This window comes from Festucalex cinctus, chromosome 10 (genome assembly GCF_051991245.1).
Source record: "Festucalex cinctus isolate MCC-2025b chromosome 10, RoL_Fcin_1.0, whole genome shotgun sequence".
Classification (NCBI taxonomy): Eukaryota; Metazoa; Chordata; class Actinopteri; order Syngnathiformes; family Syngnathidae; genus Festucalex; species Festucalex cinctus.
Genome location: NC_135420.1, coordinates 15,686,963 through 15,710,235, shown reverse-complemented (window position 1 = coordinate 15,710,235; position 23,273 = coordinate 15,686,963). Strand labels below are relative to the sequence as shown.

Below are 23,273 nucleotides of genomic sequence, written 5' to 3'. Positions count from 1 at the left end.
ACTGACACCGCACAAATAATCTGAAAGGATTTGACAGAGATGTCATGTGCAACTATTGCAGCTTTTGTTGAAACATCCAACCCTTGCTCGTCACATTTTGTATTTTAGAATGTTATTGTGTTTGAAGACGGCATCTCAGCAGATTCTTTTTTTGTACAGATGCCAAGCGAGAGGAAGCAGAAGAAATGCACACATTTAGTCAACACTCAGAGATGCGATCTTGTTCAAAGCATGAAAGGATGGAGATGAGAAGAAAAAACAATAAGACTGTGCTCAGATAATAGTGTCACAATGTGACAAGGTTGTCCTGAAAGGACAGTTTGTGAGGGATGTGAATTTTAGCAGGTTACAGTCGAGACAACTAGTTATGCCTGATCCTGACGCAAATATTTAATTCAGAGATTCCGAATCACAAAATAAATAAATAAATAAAAAAATTAAAAAATTGGTAAATAAAATAAATAAATAAATAAGTAAATAAATAAATAAATAAATAAATAAATAAAATAAAATTAAATTGGACTAATCCATTTCTTGGGTCAACTTTGACCCAACTGTCTGTGTAGTTTTGTACAAATTAAACATTTTAATTGTTTTGTACAAAACAACCGGATTTGTTTGTTTGTTCGTTTGTTTTAGAAAACAACCCAAAGTTGGGTCAAATTGACCCAAGTAGCATCACGAACCAATTTTTGACCAATACTGGGTTATTTTTCACCCAGCAGTTTTACTGTCTTGGGTTGTTTTGTATAAAACAACACTTTTTTTTATTTATTTTTTTAGACAAAACAATCCAAAGTTGGTTCAAACTGACCCAAGTAGAACGTCAGTCCAATTTTTGACCAAAATTGGGTTACATTTCACCCAGTAGTTTTCCTGTGAGGTGTGTTTTTTTTAAAATTTTTTAATTTTTTTTTATCCAATACAACCCAAGAATCGGTTCAAATTGACCCAAGTAGTGGGTTGGTGCATTTTTTTTATTATTTTTTTATTTATGCATTTATTTATTTATTTATTTTTACCCAAATTGAGTTGTTTTTGTGCCAGTGGTTTTAAGCACACATCATCAGTTGAAGGTGATTGTACCTATATGTGTGTCTATTAATATTATTATTATTATTATTATTGTTATTATATTTCCAAAGACTGACACTGCCCTTAGTCCAATATTAACCCTCCCTTTTTTAAACATGATTTTCATCTCATAATTTGACATTTTCCTTTATTATTGTAGCATTTTTGGCCAATCAATGTGGCCCTAATACTCTTTTATAATATACAGTATTACAACAAAACCCAAATAACCCAATATACAGTAAATCTAAAATAATTTCCAATCAGATCAAATAGTGTACTGGTAGTGTATACTGTATTTTCGAGGATGGACTGATTACATTTTTTGAGTGAAAGTATCAATGGCATGGTGACGAAGTTTTACAGTGTTTCAAAAATAGTGTTATAAAAGTTAGAACACAAAAAAATGACACTGTATTTCCAGAAGGTAACCATTTTGAGGCCATTGTTCAAAACCATAAGCCAGCAACAGAAAGGTCATATTACATTTTATGAAAAATACCCTTAAAGTCCTGACCTGACATATGTTATGTACTGTGCAAGCCATGACTTGACTGGCTGGCATACAACCACAAGCAGTAATCCCAGTTTTATTATAGTGGAAATAAATGGAGAAATTAATGTCCTGTGTCAATGTGGAGGCCAGGCTGTGCAGGCAGAGAATGTCACGGTGGAAGCTGCCAAGAACAGATATAAAATACTGTTCTTTCAACAAATCTCAACAGCAAAAGGTTTGCCTCAAACAGAACTGGATTGCACACTTCTTGCTCTTCCAGTATAAGAAATGTGCGCCAGACACGAAAGCCTGTGAACTTTTTACCTTTGCAATAGCAAAGCGCTGTAACAGGACACAAAGACGCCAAGAAGGCATCCATTTTGATCTGCAAATGACCATCTATGTAAAAAATATGATTTTAATTTCACATTGTGCATGTTTACACAATGCTGTGGCCAGTGTTTATAATGAAAGCTGCTAACTATTGTGCAATATTATCCCATATTAGCAGTTTGCTGCTTACAGCATTTTCTTTTACCATTTTGTTCACCCATTATCATCCCTTTGTGGAATAATACTGGCAATAATTACCTGAAATCTGTATTTTGGAATTTGAAGTGTGCAAATAATCACAGTTTATCTTGTGTATATGGATCCAAATGATGCCCATGATAAAACAAAAAAACAATCATTAGACCCTCACAAAAACGTACTTTACCATGCACAGAAGAGAAAAAGGCCCTTTTACAGACCTGAAAGTGCAACTTAAATTTGAAATAAAATATCTGAGTGGCAATTTCATGCTCCTAATCGTGAAATAACATCACAAGCACCTTGGCCTGCATTTCATCAGTGGCCACATGGCAAAAGGCTGAGTTGAATGATGGTTGTGAACCACCTTTTTCTAAATTTAGCCTCCATCAACATTGCCATATGCCCAACCAGGGCCTTTTTTTTTTCCCTCTCTCTATCAGGCAGTGGATGTGTTAATAATTTGATTACAAGCCACTTTGTATATACAAAATGAAGATTCTTCCTTTAGTTAGCACTGATTTTTGTTTTTGTATGTGTTGTCATGTAGGAGGAAGACATCTTGGATCTGCTGGAGCAATGCGAACTGGATGACGAGAAGCTGATGGGCAAATCCTCAAGGCAACGTGCTAAGGTGCTTTAAGACATACAAACTGGGAAAGAATAGAGGCCACTTGCCTCCAGGGACCCCTTGTAAAAGTATAACGATGAGGAGTTTGGGAAAGTGGTCGCTAGGCAGCTACATGGATATACTGTAATGCCCACAGAGAGCACATAGGATGTGATTCCGAGTAGCATGTTAGGCTCAAGAGGAAAAAAAAATCAGAGACGACCAAAGAAAGGAGCCGAGTGCCTCAAGGGGACAGCTGTCAGACCGCCTCCTTTTTCTCGCCACACTATCTTTCCATCGCCCTCTTTCTCTGTCACATGCCCCTCCATGCCCCCAAGATTTCCCTCGACAGCACATTACTGCCTCCATCACCTTCGCTACGCTCGCCCCCCCCTTCCACATCCCCAATCCCGTTTCTCTTCCCGCACATCTACATCCATTCCTCACTTGAGAGCTAAATTGGCTGGAACACTCACTCGACAGGGCAGTTCAGTGATGCATTAGCTAGAATAAGGACTTGTTTAGACACAATCACCGTTGTCCAACTTCATTTGGATGGCGTCACTTTCGCCTGGTGTTGAATGTGCGGAGAGAGACGTTCAGAGAAAGAGCTGTGACGGGTAAATTTACTCCGTGGGGTGTCGTGCTCACACGCCATCTGGTGAAAATTGAACCAAAAAGCTAGAATAGAGTGAGAAATTGTGATTGGGACAGGATTTTTGAGAAGGAAGAGGCGCAAGACAGGATATGAAATTCCATTTTCAGTTGTTTGTTTAAAGGGGAAGTAAACCCTCAGATTTTTATGACAATATGTTGTATGTATGCGCCCCCAATCGTCTAAACGATATTCTGATTAACATTGAGTTAGTGGAATATGAATTAAGCAGTACAATTCGTCCATTTTTATCCATCTCAGGGGCAGCCATTTTGCCACTTGCTGTCAACTGAAGATGACATCACAGGTGCTCAGCATTCAAGTAACGAGAGTTTGGTCATGTGACTTTCGCAAGCTGAGCTGTGAGCAACTTGGATGCATTTTCAGTCTACTGCAAGTAGCAAAATGGCTTCCCCCGACATGGATAAAAACGGGTGGATTTGCTACTTAATTCATATTCCAACAACACATTATTGTAACGACATTTTTACTTTCACTTTAAGAGTTCTACAAGTTTAGATGCGACTTCACCACTATTCCATAATTCCTATATTCTCTTGTTTCTAAGCTATAATGTCTTTTTTCACAGCTTTGTCTGCATTTGAGGCCTTCACAAATCCATCTGGAAATAATTGATAGACACTGTTTGGAAACTGGAATGAAAATGGAAAATCAATGTGGAAGTTTATTGAGTGAAATGTGTCTGTCACATCCATTAAAAGACAATCAGGTTAAGATGCATGTGCCAGTAGTCTCTTGCTTAAGCCAGGCTGTAAAAACAAAACAAAAAACAAAAACATTTCCACTGGGAAACTGCTATTGTTTGCGCTTCTTTTAATAATGGAATGTTGTCCAATTCTGTTAGAACTGTTGTTGTCATGCTAGCATCCTAGCCCCTAGGCTGTTCTCTTTGTGGGCTGCCATTGTTTACAAGCTGGCAGCTTCTTGCTTTTGACACATTTAAGAAAACCAAAATTAAGCGTGTGGCCTCCTACATTTTCTGCTGAGGAAACGGATTAGTTCAAACAATGTTGACTAAAAAATACATGTTTTTAATGCAGATGTTTTTCTAAATAGCTTCAGGTTTCTAAAACTCAGTCCAGTCGCATTTAATTCAACTCTCTGTGGGCCCACCTCCTAATTTCTCTCTCTATTAACCTGATGCTCTTATCTTCCTCTTTATTGTCTCCTCATGAGCTTAATCTCTTCCCGTCTTCATCCTCCTCCATCAATCACCCACACAACTAGCCTGCAGTGACTGCATAAGCCCTCCTGATCACTTCCTGCCCATTAGTTTGGTTGGCATGACAGCGCTGACATGCTAATCGTAACATAACAGATGCATACATGCTTTATTAATCAATTTGTCGCCTTACAGGATGGTAGGTAGACACTCGATTTGATCAATGTCCCAGTTTTTTTGGTAGTTTTTGCCAAATTAGTTTAATTTGTGACATCCGATGTGGGAATCACAAATTCTGATCTCACATGTTCTGAGTTACATCAACCAAACTTTACAGGCAATATATGTTGAATTTCACATATGCAAATGAGTCTGAATGACCAGTGCCGTACCTCGATGTTTTGGCGTCAAAAACGTCCCGTTGTCATTTTTTCTTAGTACCGGTACTTAAAAAAAAATACATATTTATAAATACAATGTACATATATTTTTTAATTACAATCCGTGCCTTTTCATGTGTTTATCCCTGCCAGCCCTTGGCCACCATGCCAGAGTGCAGCCAGACATCACGACGTCAACGGCCAGACTACCTGGCTGACTTCACCAGTGGCAGCAGCGCTGAAAACTCGTGCTTATCCTCAGATGAAGAGGAGGAAGAGAGGAGAAAAGAAGAAGGGGGAAGTAGAAGTGGAGAAAAGAGGGAGAAGAAAGTCTCTTATGACCTTGGGAGAAAGGAGAAGAATTTGGCTGAGCGCTCAGGTAAAGTAGTTGTTTTTTTCTTGTAAACAGTTTGCAGCGCTTCAGAACTATATTCCATTCTGTTTGCATGACCTTATTTAGCTACATGATAGAAGCAAAAAATAGAATTGCTTTAATATTGATAGCATTCTTGTTTTAAATTACAACCTCTGACAGTGTCTATAAAACTTGTCCTATATGTTAGGTTAATTGAATACATATTAGTGGGGTTGTTAGTAGGGCTGGGCATCACATCGGATTAATTCAATTCAACATCATTTTGAAAATGTCACGGTATGTATGGTAGAGAAGCCAGGTGCAGGTAAACAGGGCAAAGAGGCAGAGGTGCAATCAAAAAGGGATTTAATTAAACAAAGAGGTAAACAAGGATCTAGATGAGAAAAAAACAACATCCCAAAAAAAAACAAGCAAGGCAAACCATGGGGGGAACTTCAGGGCAAAAAAACGGGCAGCATGACGTGAGGGAAACAATGAATTGACGCGGACAGCAGGGAGACAAGAAACTAAATACTAAGGGTGTCACGATTTCGATTTTTTATCGAAATCGATCGAAATTACGTCACGATTTCGAGCATCGAAATAGAAGAGAGGACACACGATTCGATGCCCCCCCCCCCCGCGCTCGCCGCCACCGCCGCCACCGCCACCTCCCAGGAAAGCAAATGAGACGCAGCCATTCAGCTACTAGCTAACGGCACTTGTTAGCTGACTTCTCCTGCAGTCATGATGGCAAGCGCGGACAGACACAGCAATGGTGCTTCAAGCCGCTCCCGCTTCTCTCGTCACCAGTTTGGAAACATTTTGCGTTCCCGGTGAGTTATGTCGACAACGTTCACGTTGTCGATAAAAAGACCACAGTTGCAAGATATGCTATGTGCGCGTACTGTACTCGGCCACGGTGTTACGCCCGGCTCGTCAAGGGGAAGGGAAGTAACACAATAACAGAAAATATAGAGTAGATAAACACGGGTCGACTTTAACATCTGAGTAGTTTTAATTGAAATTTCAGGCAGGGGTTTGACAAGGGAGTGAAAGTGGAAGGTGAACAAATAATAACCGCATTTGACAGAACTGACAGAACGGAGGAGAAACAACAATAACCAATAGGGGTATAATACACGGATACACAATAGCGTCGCGCTGGCACAGTCGTCCAATCGGAGTGTCGCGCTGGCACAGTCGTCCAATCGGAGTGTCGCGCTGGCACAGTCCTCCAATCAGAGTGTCGCGCTGGCGCATTCAAACTGAAGTACCATTATACGGGCACCAGCCGACACAAACACACACATACATACTAGGGGAGCGGAGCCGGCGGCGGGCCCGAGCCGCCAGCCGTAACAACGGGAAACACGACAAACATGACGGGACATTTACGCAGGCATCACAAAGATTTAGATTTATCAAATTCAACTAGAAGTGGGAAAACAACGGTCCAACCAACTATTTCATCCTCATTTACAGTGAAACTTCCACACACTTCAGCTCGCGCGAAACGCCAGATCCATAGGTCTATTTATAGCAGCAGACCTGCAGCCTTGGAAAACGCTGGATTCAAACATTTAATTAGTGTACTTGAACCACGCTACAGTATGCCCAGCAACTGTAAATGTTGGGATATAGTTTGTTCAGGCTGTATTTGTTCCATGACTTTGGATACAATATATTTTTTGTTGTTGTTGCACATTGCACATTATTTTAAGAGGAACGCACAGCACACTGTTGTAACCAAAAACAGTCAATAGATGGCAGGCACCCACTGTGACTTTTTGTTTTTGTTTTTTTATTTTTTATTTTACACTTCAGTAAGAACAAGACGGTTAACTTTATATTGTAAATAAATTCTTTGAATTTGATCATTCCTGCCTAATGTCAATTATCATATATTACATAAATTTACACAAAAATAATATGGAAATTGCATCACCTATATGTAGCCGATCTTTTGAAATAAGATTTACTGTACAATGAATAGAACCAATGATCATAGACTAGCCTTAGCCTACAGAAGCATATGCCTCTGTGTTATAAAGTGGGGGAGCGAAAAAAAAAAAAAAAAAAAATCGAAAAAAAAAATCGAATCGTGACCCCAAAATCGAAATTTAAATCGAATCGTGGAGTTGGCGAATCGTGACACCCCTACTAAATACACATACACTAATTGACAATTAGACACAGCTGGGCAAGACACAAGTGGCAGAGGATGCTAGGCGTAGAACTAGAACCCTGACAAAAGCAAAAACAAAAAACAAACCAAAACCCAACCCAAACCATGACAGAAAACCGAATCGTTGAAAATTTGCTAAATCGTGAAATTAAATTTTGTCTTCTGGATTATTAAAAGTTGTTGTTCTTGTGTTCTGTTAACATGCAGATATTATTGTGAGTTGTAGTTTTGCACAAGTGGCAGAAAGCTGGATGGGTGGTTTACATGACATGTTTACAATAGCTACCAACTATTTAATTGTGGCATTTAAGCACAAACTATGAATCTTACGTTTGTTAAAACTGATTTAGAATCAGCATACAATGTTGTCTGAACATTCTGCACAGGAATTATTTTTGAATGAATAAAACCTTAAAATAAACATTTATGGGGACTGAAAAAATTGCGATTTTATTTTTTTGGCCATATCGCCTAGCCCTAATTGTGAGTGTGAATGCAGGTTTGTCTCTACAGTAGGGTATTGGGCGCGAGCCATGAAAAGCATTGGGGAAAAAAAATTAATTAAACCTAAAAATTCTTCAAAAAACACTGATAAACAATCACATTTAAAAAAATATGCAAATTTGAAACTTTGCATATGCATCCTATGCTCACTCGTGACCATTTTTTTTTCAAGGCGTACTCCACCTCTCAGCCAAAGTAAGCTGATCCAGCCCACCCAATGCCCCAGAATTGGCTGTGCAACAGAATTGATTGAGTGAATACATGTTTAGACTTTTGACCACGCAAGGAAGTGGCAGATATTTTGAAAACAAGCAATTGACTGACAGCAACGTTGATGGAAAACACTCTCTTATTACCTTGAAACCGCATCTGCTATATATGCCGGAATGCTGCCTGTTCATTATGAGACTGATACACAACAAACATTCACAAATATATGCCTACAGTAAATGTCAAATGTCCTTGTTGGAGAGAACAAAAAGCACTCCACCTACTGAGTAGGAGTAAAAAAAAAAAAAAAAAAAAGGATGATTGCATGAGCTGACTGTGTTTGTAACGAAAAGGGACAAAGCTGTGAAACATTTGGAGTGTGAACGAGCTTGTGAGTGGATGCGTGTACAGAGCAAGACAACAAACCCTGCCAAGACCCACTCCACACCATGCCATCAAAGGGCTGCATGTCTAAGCCCCATAATGCTCTCATTTGGCATCCAAAGCAGGGATTCTTCAGCCGCCACATACTCGTGAACATGTAATGCAGACACACATAGTAAATATGTAGCAAAGACAAACACAGTGGCGACAAGACCATCTGGAGGAGTTTCAAGGTTGATGGAGAGAGTCAGCGTATGCTTTGACGTATGTTTGGGCATGTTCATCTTACCTCCATAAAAAAAGTCCAAATATATTTTATGTCTAAACCACACAGGTCGGATGCATTGGAAACCAGCGGTCAAGCCTATCAAATCCAGTCCGGCCCCTTCCGTTTCCCCGACTCACTCCGGTCCAATCAGACGCTCCATCTCCTGCCCTCGGTCCATCGCTTCCCTCTCGTCGCCCAATGAAGTGCGAGCTCTGTCCACTAGGCCCTCCCCTAACGTTCCCGTCATCACGACCCTCGTCCGGCCGAGCTCTGCGACGCTACGCTCTCATTCGCTAAGCCGCAGTGGCTCTGCCCACCGTGTGCCTCACAGCAACAGCCTGGGCACCATCCACTCCAATGTTGTAAGATCGCAAACACGCACACACGCGTTATTTTCTCTTCTTTACAACTTTTTTTTTTGTCTTTCATTTTCTTCCAACTGTCCTCCGTGACAATGATTGTCTATTATGTTGCCATCTGTCGTTTAACGCCTGCCTCCTCCGTTCTGCTACCTGCTAAAAAAGTGTCTTGGTAATCTTTGTGTATAGTGAATTCAAGTGGCACTCATTTGTTTTTGTTTCTTTTAAAATTGAGTGCAAAATTTAAACAGTAAAAAGTGTGTGCATGTGCATTATATTGACATAACATCATGGTTACATTTTTATAAGCTATACAACGGTGTTTTGAGAAAAAAAAAAAGAAGTGACTAGGAGTTCTAATTTTTAGATTAATTTGCCAACTATGGGACAAATCTTAAAGTGGAAGTCAACCTTAAAGGGATAGTTGACTCAAACAATTTTCAGCAGTGAAAGCTCATATTTTATCCAGAATTAATTTGATAACTTCATTATTATTTATGTAATTAATACCTTTAAAAACAATTTTTTCCTCTTGCTGTCGACTGATGATGACATCATCTGTGCTGAGGAGGTATGTCATGACCAATCATGGCTCACCTGTTTTCCTGGTTTGGTCAGTAAACTGAGCCATGATTGGTCGCTAGCTACTTCCTCAGCACAGGTGATGTCATCATCAGGCGACAGCAAGTTGAAAAAATACTTTTTAAAGGTATTAATTGTACGTGAAAAATAATGAAGTTACCACATTAATTATAGACAAAATGTTAACTTTTTACTGCTGAGAATGGCTCAAATGAGTCAAGTATCCCTTTAAACATTCTTGACAGTAATGTCATATGTGGCTTCACTAGTCTAAACATGGTATTCTGATAATATTACATTTGTGGAATATGAGTTATGAAGCAAAATCCAGCTGTTTTTATCCATCTCAGGGGGTGGCCATTTTGCCGCTTGCTATCAACTGAAAATGACATCACAGTTGCTCAGGCAACGAACAATTACAGCTCACCTGTTTTCTGAAGCTGCACTGTGATTGGTTGTTACCTGAGACCTGAGCAACTGTGAAGTGAAAATGGCCGCCCCACTGTGATGGATAAAAATGGCTGGATTTTGCTGCTTAACTCATATTCCACTAACACAATATTTAGACTAATGTGGCTGAATAGAACACATTGTCTTTTTTTTTTTGGTGGTGGGTGGGGGGTGGTTTGGGGGGGTGACTTCCCCTTTAATAAAATCAAATATTAAAATGCATTATTTCTAATAAATCAATAGTAGGGGACGAGACGTAGTGCAAGAAAAGATTGAACTCATGGCAAAAATCATCATCATGTAAGATGCTACATGTCATCATATCGGAACATTTAAAGTTTTTTATTCTAAAAAATAAACATAAAAATCGTATGTTGTGTTTAGGGCGATCCACTAATTAACCTAAGGAATAAAGAACAAGAGGCGGAGCTTGTACGTCAAACAATGACTGTGCTGACTGCCATGAGGATCCGATTTCCTGGAAAAACAGAGGAAGAGGCCGAGGCGGTGCTGGATGAGGTGAGTGGATGACATTTACTTTTGTATCTTCACTAGTACAACTGTAACAACTTCTCATGTCAGAAGGGAAGATGCACGGGACAGCAACCCCAACATTTTCTTTAAAGTAATATGTTGTATGGACCCCTACTCAACGAAACATTATGATTAATGATGTGTTTGTGGAATTTGAATAAAGCAGCAAAATCCACCCGTTTTTCTCCATCTCAGGAGGCGATCATTTTGACATTTTCTGTTGACTGTAAATGACATCACAGCTGCTCACAGCTCAAATAACGACCAATCATGGCTCACCTGTTTCCTGAGTTTGGTCATGTGACTTCCAAAAGCTGAGCTGTGACTGGTCGTTACCTGATCCCGGAGCAGCTGTGATGTCATTTTCAGTGGCAAAATGGCCGCTCCCTGAAATGTTACTGTTTAAATTACATTATTAGCGGTGGTGCTCTCTCCCTATTTTTGCTTTACTGTATTAAGGAGACAATATGACAACAAAAGTATGCAGGAGTGAACAAGAAGAACAAATAAATGTGAGATCCATTTTTCAGCGAAAGACACTTCTGCTGCCAGGTGCGGTCGCTAATGTACCCTAACTAGGTGTAACCATTCTCTCCCTGCACAATAGCATGTCCTCTCTTGTCTTTCCCAGGAGCACAACGGCAACATTTTTTGCAGCCCATCGCTATTTTCTACTGCTCCTTTCTAATAACCAGGTTGTTGGCAACATCTCAGGGTTAATCCACTTTAACGTCTTCAACATGCTGCAATGACAATTAACTTTTAAAAACTTTTTGCTCATGCGTACACTTTTCTTGTAATCACATTTTTATTCATATATTGGAGGTCATAAGAAATAAAAGCATTGAGTCAAGACACAATCGCGTATGAATACTTTTTGTCACACATTCAAGACAGAGTTTCACCTTGAATTTCCATGAGAAGCAACGGCACCTCAGTCCAATGAATATGCCTGGGAGTCTGATGAAAGCACCCATCTGTCTAATTTTCCAAGTCAGACCCTTTTAAAAGCCATGGCTGTCCTCACAACCAGCTGTCCGCTCAGCACCAAAGTCCCCACGGTGCTCAAAAGACAGACGGATGCTGGACTCTCTTTAACCCTGACTAACAAAAAGTAGCAGCAAAACAATGTGATCAACTGGTCCAAAAAACAATACCTGAGGGTCAAACTGTAGGGTCACTAATGCTAATACTTTACATGCTAATCACTCATGCTTAACGAATGCATTGGGAGCAGTAGTTATAAGGCTTGGAGACAGGTGTGCGCGTGAGCTCATACACCATCACTGATTGCTTCATATAATTAGTCCACAATTTATATTACTATATTACTCCTTTTCACCTCCTTGTTTGTAACGTGAATAACTCAAAAGCGTCTTACGTGACACATTTTGTTGGTTTTAACAATATAAAACAGCCTTCAGAAAACGTCTGACATTTTTTATAGTACAGTTCAGTTAAAAAGACTGGTAAATGGACTTTCAATGATTTCATACTTTTCTACCTTCAATTGAAACCCTCTCATTCACCCTCACTCTGAAATGGTCACTATAGAGCTCAGAATAGAACACTATGGGAAACAAACACGACGCCACCTGATGCATGCCACCCCTTTAATAAACACGGTGGTTGAAATGATTCATTTTGGGGCAGTGGGCGGTTCTGTCATCCAAATCTCATGATAGTGCTTCTAGGCTTGGGAGTTTCTTAAAAAGGGCATATGATCTGCACCCAGCTAAATTGCTAAAATAGAGGGAGAGACTCAGTATAGGGTGGTATCATATAAATTCAAAAGTTCTAAATTGTGAAAGGCATACAATATTGTACGCCCATACAACGCCCACACAATGAAAGAAATAAGGAGGAGCATATTGCACTAATAATGTATTGTGCTAATGACCTCCTTTATCACATGCTCAAAATTAACTTTTTGTTGCAGTTGCAACCACTGAAAGATGAACTGCATCAAGTGCATTTTTTGTGCTTTAATTGAAGGTAATTTGTGCACATATAATAACTGACAAATGAGCATGCAGTTCGCTAGACAAAGCACACACTGTTTGAGTCAAATAATTCTCAGAGAGGAAACACAGAGCAAGCAAACATATCGCACTGTGTGAATATTCGCAAATTTGTGTATTTAAACATGAAATGGATTCCCATCACTGTCCCATCACTGTATACACATTTTCAACACAAAAACATGAGCTTCAGTTAATCAACAAGCAATGGAAAGCTGCAGAATTAAACTTGTGATTTCCCCCTCACCTCCTACCATGACATGTCCTTTTCTAGAATTAGAAAATATTATGCAAATTTTTAAAGTATCATCATACTCTGCTTTTTTTAACGTCTGTTAAATTACAATATGTGACTTAAAATACTATAGAGGTGTAAATATTTTACTGATGTTTAAATATAATGTTTAACAATTTTAAGAGGGGCTCAAGACACACCTTTTTAATTTGTCTTTTATAAGTGATCTCTTTTAATCTTTTCATTTTTAATCTTACTGTCTTTTAGTATTTAACTATTTTTATTGTATGGGTCCTTAAAAGTATACTTGACTCATTGAACAATTTTCAGCAGTGAAAAATTCATATTTTATCCATAATTAATTTGATAACTTCATTATTTTTCTTGTACAATTCATACCTTTAAAAGTAATTTTTCTACTTTGTCGACTGATGATGACATCACCTGTGCTGAGGAAGTTGGTCAGCAAACTGAGCCACGATTGGTCGTTAACTACTTCCTCAGAACAGGTGATGTCATCAGTCGACAGAAAGTAGAAAAATTACTTTTTAAAGATATGAATTGTACATGAAAAATATTTAAGTTACCACATTAATTATAGACAAAATACTAACTTTTTACTGCTGAAAATGGCTCAATGAGTCAAGTATCCCTTTAAGCTATGCTTTTAGCCTTTTATTTTGTTGTCTTTTAGCTTTTAACTGCCTTTATTCTGGCGGTGGTTTTTCTTTTTATATTATACTATAGATGTTCGACTATGATGAGATGTACGAGTTACATTTTTCTGTATGAAAAGTGCCATATAAATAGTTTGATTCGATTTTTTAACTCTTACTGCTAAATGTTTATATATATATATATATATATATATATATATATATATATATATATATATATATATATATATATATATATGGGGGGGGAATTGCCTAGTACCTGACTATTCGATTCGATACCGATTAATCCCGATACGAATTTATAAGTCGATTGTTGCGATTTTTTTTCATTCAAATTTAGAAAATACTAATCAGTAAGCTTGTAGAGTGTAAGATTTATATGAAAATGTATTATTTATTTATCTGAAATTTCACTTATAGAGGTTGTAATCTGTTTCATGTTTGAACAGCATTAAAATAAAATATTAAGGCTTAATGTTCCGTTCATATAACATTCTTCCATGCTCAAGGTGTGAATCCTAACCCGAAGTCAGACGTTTTGTTGAATATTTTTCCATTAAAAATGGAAGTTTAAAAATTGATTCACACACACACACACACACACACACACACACACACACACAAAAAAGGCAATGATGATAAGACGTTGAATCGGTAAGACTACCGAATGAACAATTCTGAGCTCTTTAAAAAAATAAAAATAAATAAATAAAAAAATAAAATAAAAATAGATTCAGCCGCGTATTGAATCGATTCAAGAATCGCTCGATGTAGTATCGCGATATATTGCCGAATCGATTTTTTAACACCCCTAATATATATATATATAAACAACAAAAAAAACTTTGATCTGACAAAGGCTTTGATCATTGACAAAAAGAGATACATTGCTTCCATCTGCTGGCCATAGTTAGTGTTTTTGATTCCACAACCCATTGACCGGGTAGCGCTGCACTTAGACGCTGCACTGAGAAAAAATAAAATAAAATAAAAAAACGTAGTTGATGGCATTTAACGTTTATGGCGACATACATCGTGATTTTACTGATCGTTATTAAACGTTTTTTGGCGGTCAAAGAGTTAAATTATTACTCAAAAGGAAATTGTTTGTCATCATATCTTTGATCTTTTGTCCACAGATCCTTGACAACTGGAAATACCATAAACCAAAAGTAGCGTCCTACTGGCTTGTAAAGTTGGATTCCACGAAACAACGGAAGGTAGGTGAATGAATACGGTATCGTTTCGGAGACTTCAAGTTTTTCAGAAGAAAAGATATTTGGAAAAAAAAAAAACATCTCATGGATCTATTATAATATTACAAAATACACCGTTGTAACCTGCCAGGCTGAAGAGACTGTTAGAAGTAGGACATTTATATAGGAGTCCATATGTCAAACCAGCATACAATCTACCATTTCTTATTAAAAATAATATAAAGGATATTTTTTTGGGACTTTATCTAGCCAAAAGTCAAAACAGTGAGAGGTAAGTTTCTACACGAAATCAAGTGTATAAAAGTATTGCACCCCCTAAAGGTACACTGATGTGCTTTTAATCATATTCATATCATAGAAGTTGCATTTACAATCATTTGAGGGGATGAAAACTTAGGCAAACTCAGGCTCATTACCTCGCCATTAAGGGATCGGAGACGGAAAGAGGATGTAAACAAACTCGAAGAGGGGGCAACTTTTCAGACGCCACCCAGTAAGCGTGCCCCTAATGATGCCATCTCTCAGCCGCCGCCTTCTCCCCCACTGCGCTTGGCTTTGCGGTGACGCTGATGTTTGATTTGGAGTGGAGCAGCCTAATGAGAAGCAGGCAGAGGTCAGGAATGAAGCGCCCACCGCTCTGCCATCTGATTACCATACCAAAACATGTCTGTATATGTGTGTGTGTGTGTGTGTGTACTCATCTATCAGTTTGTCTGACAGCGTGTATGCATGTCTGGCTCGCGTCGTGTTGCTGAAGGGAAATCTTGTCTCATCGTGTCGCAAACACACATGCGCGCGCCGTGGAATCTGACAGGCGCGTCAGTAATGAGGAGCAAGGAATCAAAAGTCCAAAAAGCCACAGCACTGCTCTGTGATAGGAGTGGAGAAAAAAGGACGAAAGAGGGAGGAAGAGGAAAGGTTTGTGTTGAAGGGAAGATGGAAGGCTGGGCCGAGTGCCCTCACATTTTGACACATTCTGTCAAGGATTGACGTGGTTACAGCAATTAGTTCTAGCCAATGTTCACCGCTGGCTGCCCCGTGCAGTAATTCTTCTGCATTCACCTACACAGACTACAAGCATACAGTGTGTATATACGTATTAGGCATAGACCTAGGCGCCGATATTCGGCTTTTTCACAAATATCCGTATAAGCCTTAAAAAAATAAAAAATAAAAATAATCTGACGGCCTATAAAAGGTAAATCTAAAACCATTTTAATTTCAGGGAACTATTCATTTAAAATTTAAGATGCTGCTGACCATGGGAACCTTCTGAACTATTTGTTTTTGTTCGACATTAAAACAAAGAAATGTGAAAGTTGAAGATTTGGGGTATTTTTAAATTTTGGGGGGAAAAAATACTGTAGAAAACTATAGAGCGCTATTTGTATTTACTTGTTAAAGTTTCCATTTAACTTTTTAAGATGTATTGAAAACCTTGAGAGCTCCCTGAATATTTTGTTAGAAATTTAAAAGTATATCTACTATCTAACATTAAAAAAAACCCAAAAACTTTTACATTTTTTTTTTTTAAGTCTGAAATATTGTTTAAAAAAACAAAAACAAACATGCTTTAAGACATTACAACAAAGTCAAGATTGGCATTTGTATTTCACATTTTTTTTTTTATTGAAAATTAACACTGTATCCACCAAATATCGGTTATCGGTAACAAAAACCGGTTTGAACTGGAAAATTGCTTTTTGATGTAAGAGTGTATCGAACTGGACCAAATTGAATCATTCCACTTTATCAGGTTGCATATTGAATCGTCTTTTGAGGAGATATATCTTACAACTAAACGGCACTTTTACATTCAACATACAGACATTTAAATATACGTAAAATGACAACAAAAAAGTAATTGCAGCAGACCTGCTCAAACTGAACCATATCAAATCGAATCATAATCCCACTGAGTCAAATCAAAACGAATCAGTCCACTATCAAATTGAGCCGTCCTTGAATGGTTTTCACAACGGCATGTGTTTTCAACCATGAACATTGCACCTTCACCAAAGGGAGCAAGCCATTTTTAAACACTTTAGATTGGTCAATAATTCGTAAAAACGACACCCACACATGGAGTGACCAGAAGTGCAGATTTTTAAAAAAATATGAAATTTACAAAATTATGACGATATTTTGTTTGCTCTCAGTCTTTCTTTCCTCTTACATTTTTTCCCCCTTCACAGGTTCTAGACATAGTGAGGACCAATGTACGCTCAGCACTACAGCGGATCTGGAAAGAGCCAGATTTGGAAAGCCTTCATTTATACCGCCTCTTTAACCGTGTCTTCAATCGACTACTCTGGAGTCACGGCCAAGGACTCTGGAATTGCTTCTCGAATTCCGGGTAAGTTTGTATATATTACCCCAAGAATCTCCTGTCGGTGATGTAATGAGGTAATTCTAAACACTGAAAACTAGCAACAGCAATCCACTTCCCTTCAAGAAGACTTTTATCTCTGTCCATATATTTGTCAATACTTGAGTTTTATTTTGTTTATGGAACAACACAACCTGGCAGAAAGTTACTAACAAACCTGATCAAATCGTACTGCATTCTCCAACAACAACAACAAAAAAAAAACCTCTGGCAATGAAACAAACATGGAAGTCTGTGGAGATGGAGTGCAAATTAAGGGCTGGTGCATGGGAGACTTTCACAGGTGAGAAAAAAAAAAATCGAGTGTTCGCTGTAGAAAGTGATTGATGGCCTTTTACTGACTTTGCTCGAGCTTGTTATCCGAGGCTTTGATGGCTTACTGAAACGTTTTTTTTCTTTTCCTAAAATATATTTTTATCACCTTTGTTACTTTGACATAGCATAGAGTCACTGCAAGGACAACTCACAGGTTCATATCCCTTGTGTGAGAAGTGGGAAAACAAGATGCACACACATATAGCAGAAGTTTGCCCTAACATTAGCTCCTCTAAACACATCTTCGTATGCTGTTGTCACAAACCCTCATCGTGACATGACACGGACAGTTCTCGAGTCGGGATGCATTTGCTTTGACATTGGGTGCACAAACAGTGTAACTAGGGGTATGTTTACAAACATTAGAATTCTTAGCAGGTAAAGGAACATTTACAAAGATGGAGGCATGAGCATGAAATATCTTTGTTTTACTTAGCTTAATTTTCAATTCAAAGTTCTCAACTGTTTCTCCTCATGTGCCTTCTACGAGATATAAACTGTAGAAGAGCGAGGAAAGTGCAAGCAAATTAAAAAATCTGATGCTGTCACTAGAAATGAGACATCCTAAAAAGATTTTTCAACTCGCCAGCCCACAAGGATTAGCTTAGCCTCAGCTACCACCAGCAGCTGCGCCTCATAGAGCTTTTGTGTGATCACAGCATGCTCTGCTTGATCCAGCTAGCGTGCGTGCATATTGTCCGTGCCGCATCTCCTAACAGCGGGGTCATGGCCCCAACACGGTTGGACCCGCCAGGGGGCCCTGGTGTCACGCAGCTACAGTTAAAGAAGAGCGCCGCAAAAGCCTGTTCCAAATCCAAGTGCAAGCCCTCCACCCTGCTCTTCTCCGCCTGTTGTTTGATACTTTATCTAAGGGACTTAGCAACAATCAAACAGCCCAGCTGCATTGTGGGCGATGAATTCAACAAGCTTTGAAAATGTTTAAGAGGTGGGGAATGGAAGTTTTGAAGCCTTTCAGAGGAGGCAGCTCCCACCCCCCTAAGGAGTAAAAGAGGGATGACATCAAACGCACCACCCAGGGTTGTGCAGCTCCGTTGTTGAAGCGCTCTCTCAGTCAGGGGTATGTCCGGCCTTTAAAGGGGTTTAACTGTACTCGGATTGAGTTCACCCTCCCGCTTTGTGTTGGTCTGCCTTCTTGCACATCTGCGTGACACAAGTAATGTGTCTATCGCTGGCGTCGGGCCCGAAACCTCAAAAGTCACAATACTATACTTTTGGTCAGTCCACACAATTGAACAATCTAAAGTGTTGCCCCGACACCAGCGATGTGCACATTGTGACAATACGCATGAAACTATTGACCATATATTTAAAACAACAACAACAAAACTACATGGACAAAAGTATTGAGACAGACCCGGAGTCACTAACCTTCTTGAAACTAGGACCTACTTAATTAATGCAAAGTGCAACCAATTTGATACACTTTGAAAAAATTATTTGCTCCAAACATTCTTAATTATATTATTAAGTAATAATATTAACTGGACATTTAATTTTATATATATATATATATATATATATATATATATATATATATATATATATATATATATATATATATATATATATATATATATATATATATATATATATATATTAGGGGTGCTAAAAAAATCGATTCAGCGATATATCGCGATACTACATCGCGCGATTCTCGAATCGATTCAATAATCGGCTGAAGCGATTTTTATTTATTTATTATTATTTTTTTTTTATTTTTATTTTTTTTAGGATTCACACCTTGAGCATGGAAGAATGTTATATGAACGGAACATTAAGCCTTAATATTTTATTTTAATGCTGTTCAAACATGAAACAGATTACAACCTCTATAAGACTGAAATTTCAGATAAATAAATAATACATTTTATTATAAATCTTACACTCTCCAAGCTTACTGATTAGTATTTTCTAAATTTGAATGAAAAAAAATCGCAACAATCGACTTATAAATTCGTATCGGGATTAATCGGTATCGAATCGAATCGTGACCTGTGAATCGTGATACGAATCGAATCGTCAGGTACTAGGCAATTCACACCCCAAATATATGTGTATATATATATATATATATATATATATATATATATATATATATAATTTTTTTAATCATTGTATCTCCAGAAGCTATTATCAGATACAAAAAAATCAGATGCAATTAAATAACACACTTTTTAAAGTGCTGGGTCAAAAACACAATTTTGGTTACACCCCCCCTAGATAAATAAATAAATAAATACATAAATAAATAACCATCCCATTCATTTTCTTAACCGCTTATTCCTCACATTCCTATCCCAGCCGGTTTTGGGCAGTAGGTGGGGTACACCCTGAACTGGTTGCCAGTCAATAAATCAATAAATAAATACATATTTGATATAACCCAATTTGACTTGATTTTGTTAAAAAATTGGACTTCAATTTGACCCAAATTTCTGTGTTATTTTGTACAAACAACCCAATTTTTAAATGAATGAATGAATGAATGAATAAATAAATAAATTAATTAATTAATAAAATATTTGATACAACCCAATTTGACTCGAATTTATTAAAAAATTGGATTGACGCTCAATTTGATCCATCTTTCTAGGTTATTTTGTACAAACAACCCAATTTTTGGTAATTAATAAATACATAAATAAATACATAAATAAATAAATAAATAAATACACATTTGATACAACCCAATTTGACTGGATTTTGTTAAAAATTTGGACTGACGGGCAATTTGACCCAACTTTCTGGGTTATATGTACAAAACAACCCAATTTTTTGTAATAAATAAATAAATAAACAAACAAAATAAATAAATAGGTTCAATTTGATCCATCTTTCTGCGTTAATTTGTACAAACCAACCAACAAAATTATATTGTATTAAAACGGTGATTAAGAAGATGTGAAGATTGATCATGTCAATAGTTTTGGACAATTAAGAAGGTAGGAAATAAATATTGTTATGTATCGATATCAGGCCCATCCCCCCTTATTTCAAGGTTTTGGTGCTCGCGACAGAGTCCGACACTGGTACTGGCCAATGTCTCGTGGACATTTTATTATCAGCAACATAGGAATAGAAAAAAGTGAACGTCACTATTCTTAGGAAATCACAATATCCCATCACTGGCGAACTATTTTTAGAACAGGCCTGCGGGCTATTTAGACGGTCCTTGGCGGCTACCTGGTGCCTGCTGGCACCATGTCGGTGACGCCTGCTGTGGACAAACAACCAAATGACTTTGACTGACATGCTAGCCACATGCTCCACTGTGCTGTAAATGATCACTTTTCTGGAAATCATCCTTTTGACATAGTAGCTGTTAACCAAACGCTGTTGTTTGTTTGTCTTTTGCCGCGCAGTTCGTCGTGGGAGAGCATCTTCAGTAAAAGCAGCGAGGTGGTTTCGCCTCAGGAGCTGCAATGCTGCCGCAGGCTGGTGCAGCTGTGCCGAGACTGTTTATTAGTCGTCTACAAGTTTGTCTCGGAGTCCCGGGGCTCTTTGACCGGACTCAGCCCAGAATGGGACGACACCAGGTGAGGGGGGGAAAAAAAAAAAAAAAAAAAGTCTCGCTGTGAAGCCATCCCTGTGAAGTTTCTTTGTTTTTGTATAATGTTTCCTCTGTACTGGAGAGTAAGTTACCCATCTGGGTGGCCGGATAAGAGAAAAGGATACATTCGATAGGACAGGATTTAAGAAGTCTAATCTGCTAGCTGTTCTCAGGTTGCGAAAATCCTGGAACAAGATGTTAAACTTTACTTCTGGAAAGACCATTACGTTCGATGCTTGAAAAGCATTGTTCACTTTAATCAGAGCTTAGAGAGTAAGTACAGAGCAAGTGATGTTGCACGATCAATAGTGACAAGAAAAGAGATAATACAGGTACAGTATGTGTGTGACTTTTAGAATTGGTCCTAGTCATACAATAATACCGTTTGTTGTTGCTGTCTGATGAACCATCCACATTTTCAGATTTTGACTTGTTATTAATATGATGCAACTGTCTGTTTTTCCTTGATTTGACATGTCTGAAAATAGGGGAAAATGTTGACTGTTTTCCAAAGCAAAAGCAGATGTTCGCAAATGCTTCATTTGAATTCAACACAAAGAGAATTGTTACGCTTTCATGGAAAAATACAGAAATCTGGAAATATTTAGTGTTGATGGCTGATATTATATAATAATAGTAATAATACTATTTTAAGTGATTGAAAAAATATATATAACTCGTTGCATCTCTCGAAGCCATTGTTAGACAAAAATTCGAATGCATTTAAGCAACATTTTCTTAGAAATGCTGGGTCAAAAATCACCCAATTTTGGTTTAAAATTGAAAAATTGGTCAATTTGACCCAACTTTCTACCTTATTTTGGACAAAACCGCCCATTTTATTGTTTAATAAGCGGGTATTTATTTATTTATTTATTTATTTATTTATTTATTTTTTTTGGGGGGGACACAAATTTGGTTATTAGTAACAAAAAAAAAAATGAAACTGAATTAAAAAATAAAAAATAAAAATTGGGGTTATTTTGATGACCAAATTTTACCCCATTTTGGGAAAAAATTTTGACTGACCCGTTTATTGGGAATTTTGTGCAAAACAACCCAACTTATTTTAAATAAATACATAAATAATAATAATAATAATAATAATAATAATTATTATTATTATTATTAGTATTATTATTATAGGGTTGCTTTGAGACAAAACAACCCAAAGTCGGTCCTTTTTAAAAAAAAATTATTTTGACAAAAATTGGGTTATTTTTGACCCAGCAGTTTTAAGAGTGTAGATAATTCTTAATAGTAGAACAAGCTAAAGTTTACAAGGACCACCCAATACGGTCACGGAAATTTTTGACATTTTAATCATTTCTCCTTCAGACAGCCTCCGAGCCATCATCTCCATGACAAAAACCCAATAAGGATTTAACACGGGCCACCAAAAATCACCCTCTTTCAGGTTGATCCCTGCAGGAAAGCAGCCGCTCAGGTTTAGTGAGTGAACTTTTAAAGCGCATATGCTTTGGGCCAGCACACAGGAGAGAGCGGGGAGTGGGGAGGGTGAGTGTGTTGTTAATAGGAAAAAATGGTCCACAGATTAGTGCTCAGGTTAGCCCGGGCCCCCCGAGGCCTGCTTAATTCAATTAGAGCCCAGATGAGCCTGTGTAGCAAATGACCCTATGAGAGCAAGAGCTCCTCTTTTCCCGGGGCCTCGTTTTACATGATTCATAACTCTCACACATATTTTAACAGTCTATCACTTAGCACCTACAGTGTAAAAACTCAAGCAGCGTGTGAGCCTTGTGTTCATACCACGTATCATAGAACCACTGAGGGCTTGACTACCCAAATATGGAAGGAGACAAGTTATCAATAGCTAATAGATTAACTCATTCACTCCCAGCCATTTTCATTGATGCAACTCCCTTCACTCCCGGCTGTGTTACTGGATTTTGACTGATTTTGCAAGTTCTGCAGAATATTGTGTTCTATTGCTATAAAAAAATGGAACTTACCAAAAGAAAGATTAGAGTCTCTTCTTCTATCAAGTATATTTGTATCTGTTTCAGTTAGCAGCAATTAGCATTATAATATAGCTGAGTTTTATCATTATTCACAAATCTGTTT

The 23,273-nt window shown here is 37.8% G+C and overlaps 2 protein-coding genes across 10 annotated transcripts in view; one reads left to right on the top strand and one right to left on the bottom strand.

The window, feature by feature from the left end:
- prkacba (protein kinase, cAMP-dependent, catalytic, beta a) overlaps positions 1-23,273 on the bottom strand; it is a 294,170-nt gene that overhangs the window by 61,876 nt on the left and 209,021 nt on the right. The gene's annotated exons all lie outside the window — the stretch shown is intronic.
- The window catches only part of ttll7 (tubulin tyrosine ligase-like family, member 7), a 78,066-nt gene that overhangs the window by 48,347 nt on the left and 6,446 nt on the right, over positions 1-23,273 (top strand). For all 5 annotated transcript variants that reach the window (XM_077535430.1, XM_077535432.1, XM_077535434.1 and 2 more), the window contains exons 14-20: positions 2,652-2,735; positions 5,083-5,308; positions 8,905-9,200; positions 10,614-10,748; positions 14,836-14,916; positions 17,109-17,269; positions 21,001-21,174. In XM_077535430.1, coding sequence (XP_077391556.1) covers positions 2,652-2,735; positions 5,083-5,308; positions 8,905-9,200; positions 10,614-10,748; positions 14,836-14,916; positions 17,109-17,269; positions 21,001-21,174 — 1,157 coding nt within the window. The remainder of the gene's footprint in view (positions 1-2,651; positions 2,736-5,082; positions 5,309-8,904; positions 9,201-10,613; positions 10,749-14,835; positions 14,917-17,108; positions 17,270-21,000; positions 21,175-23,273) is intronic.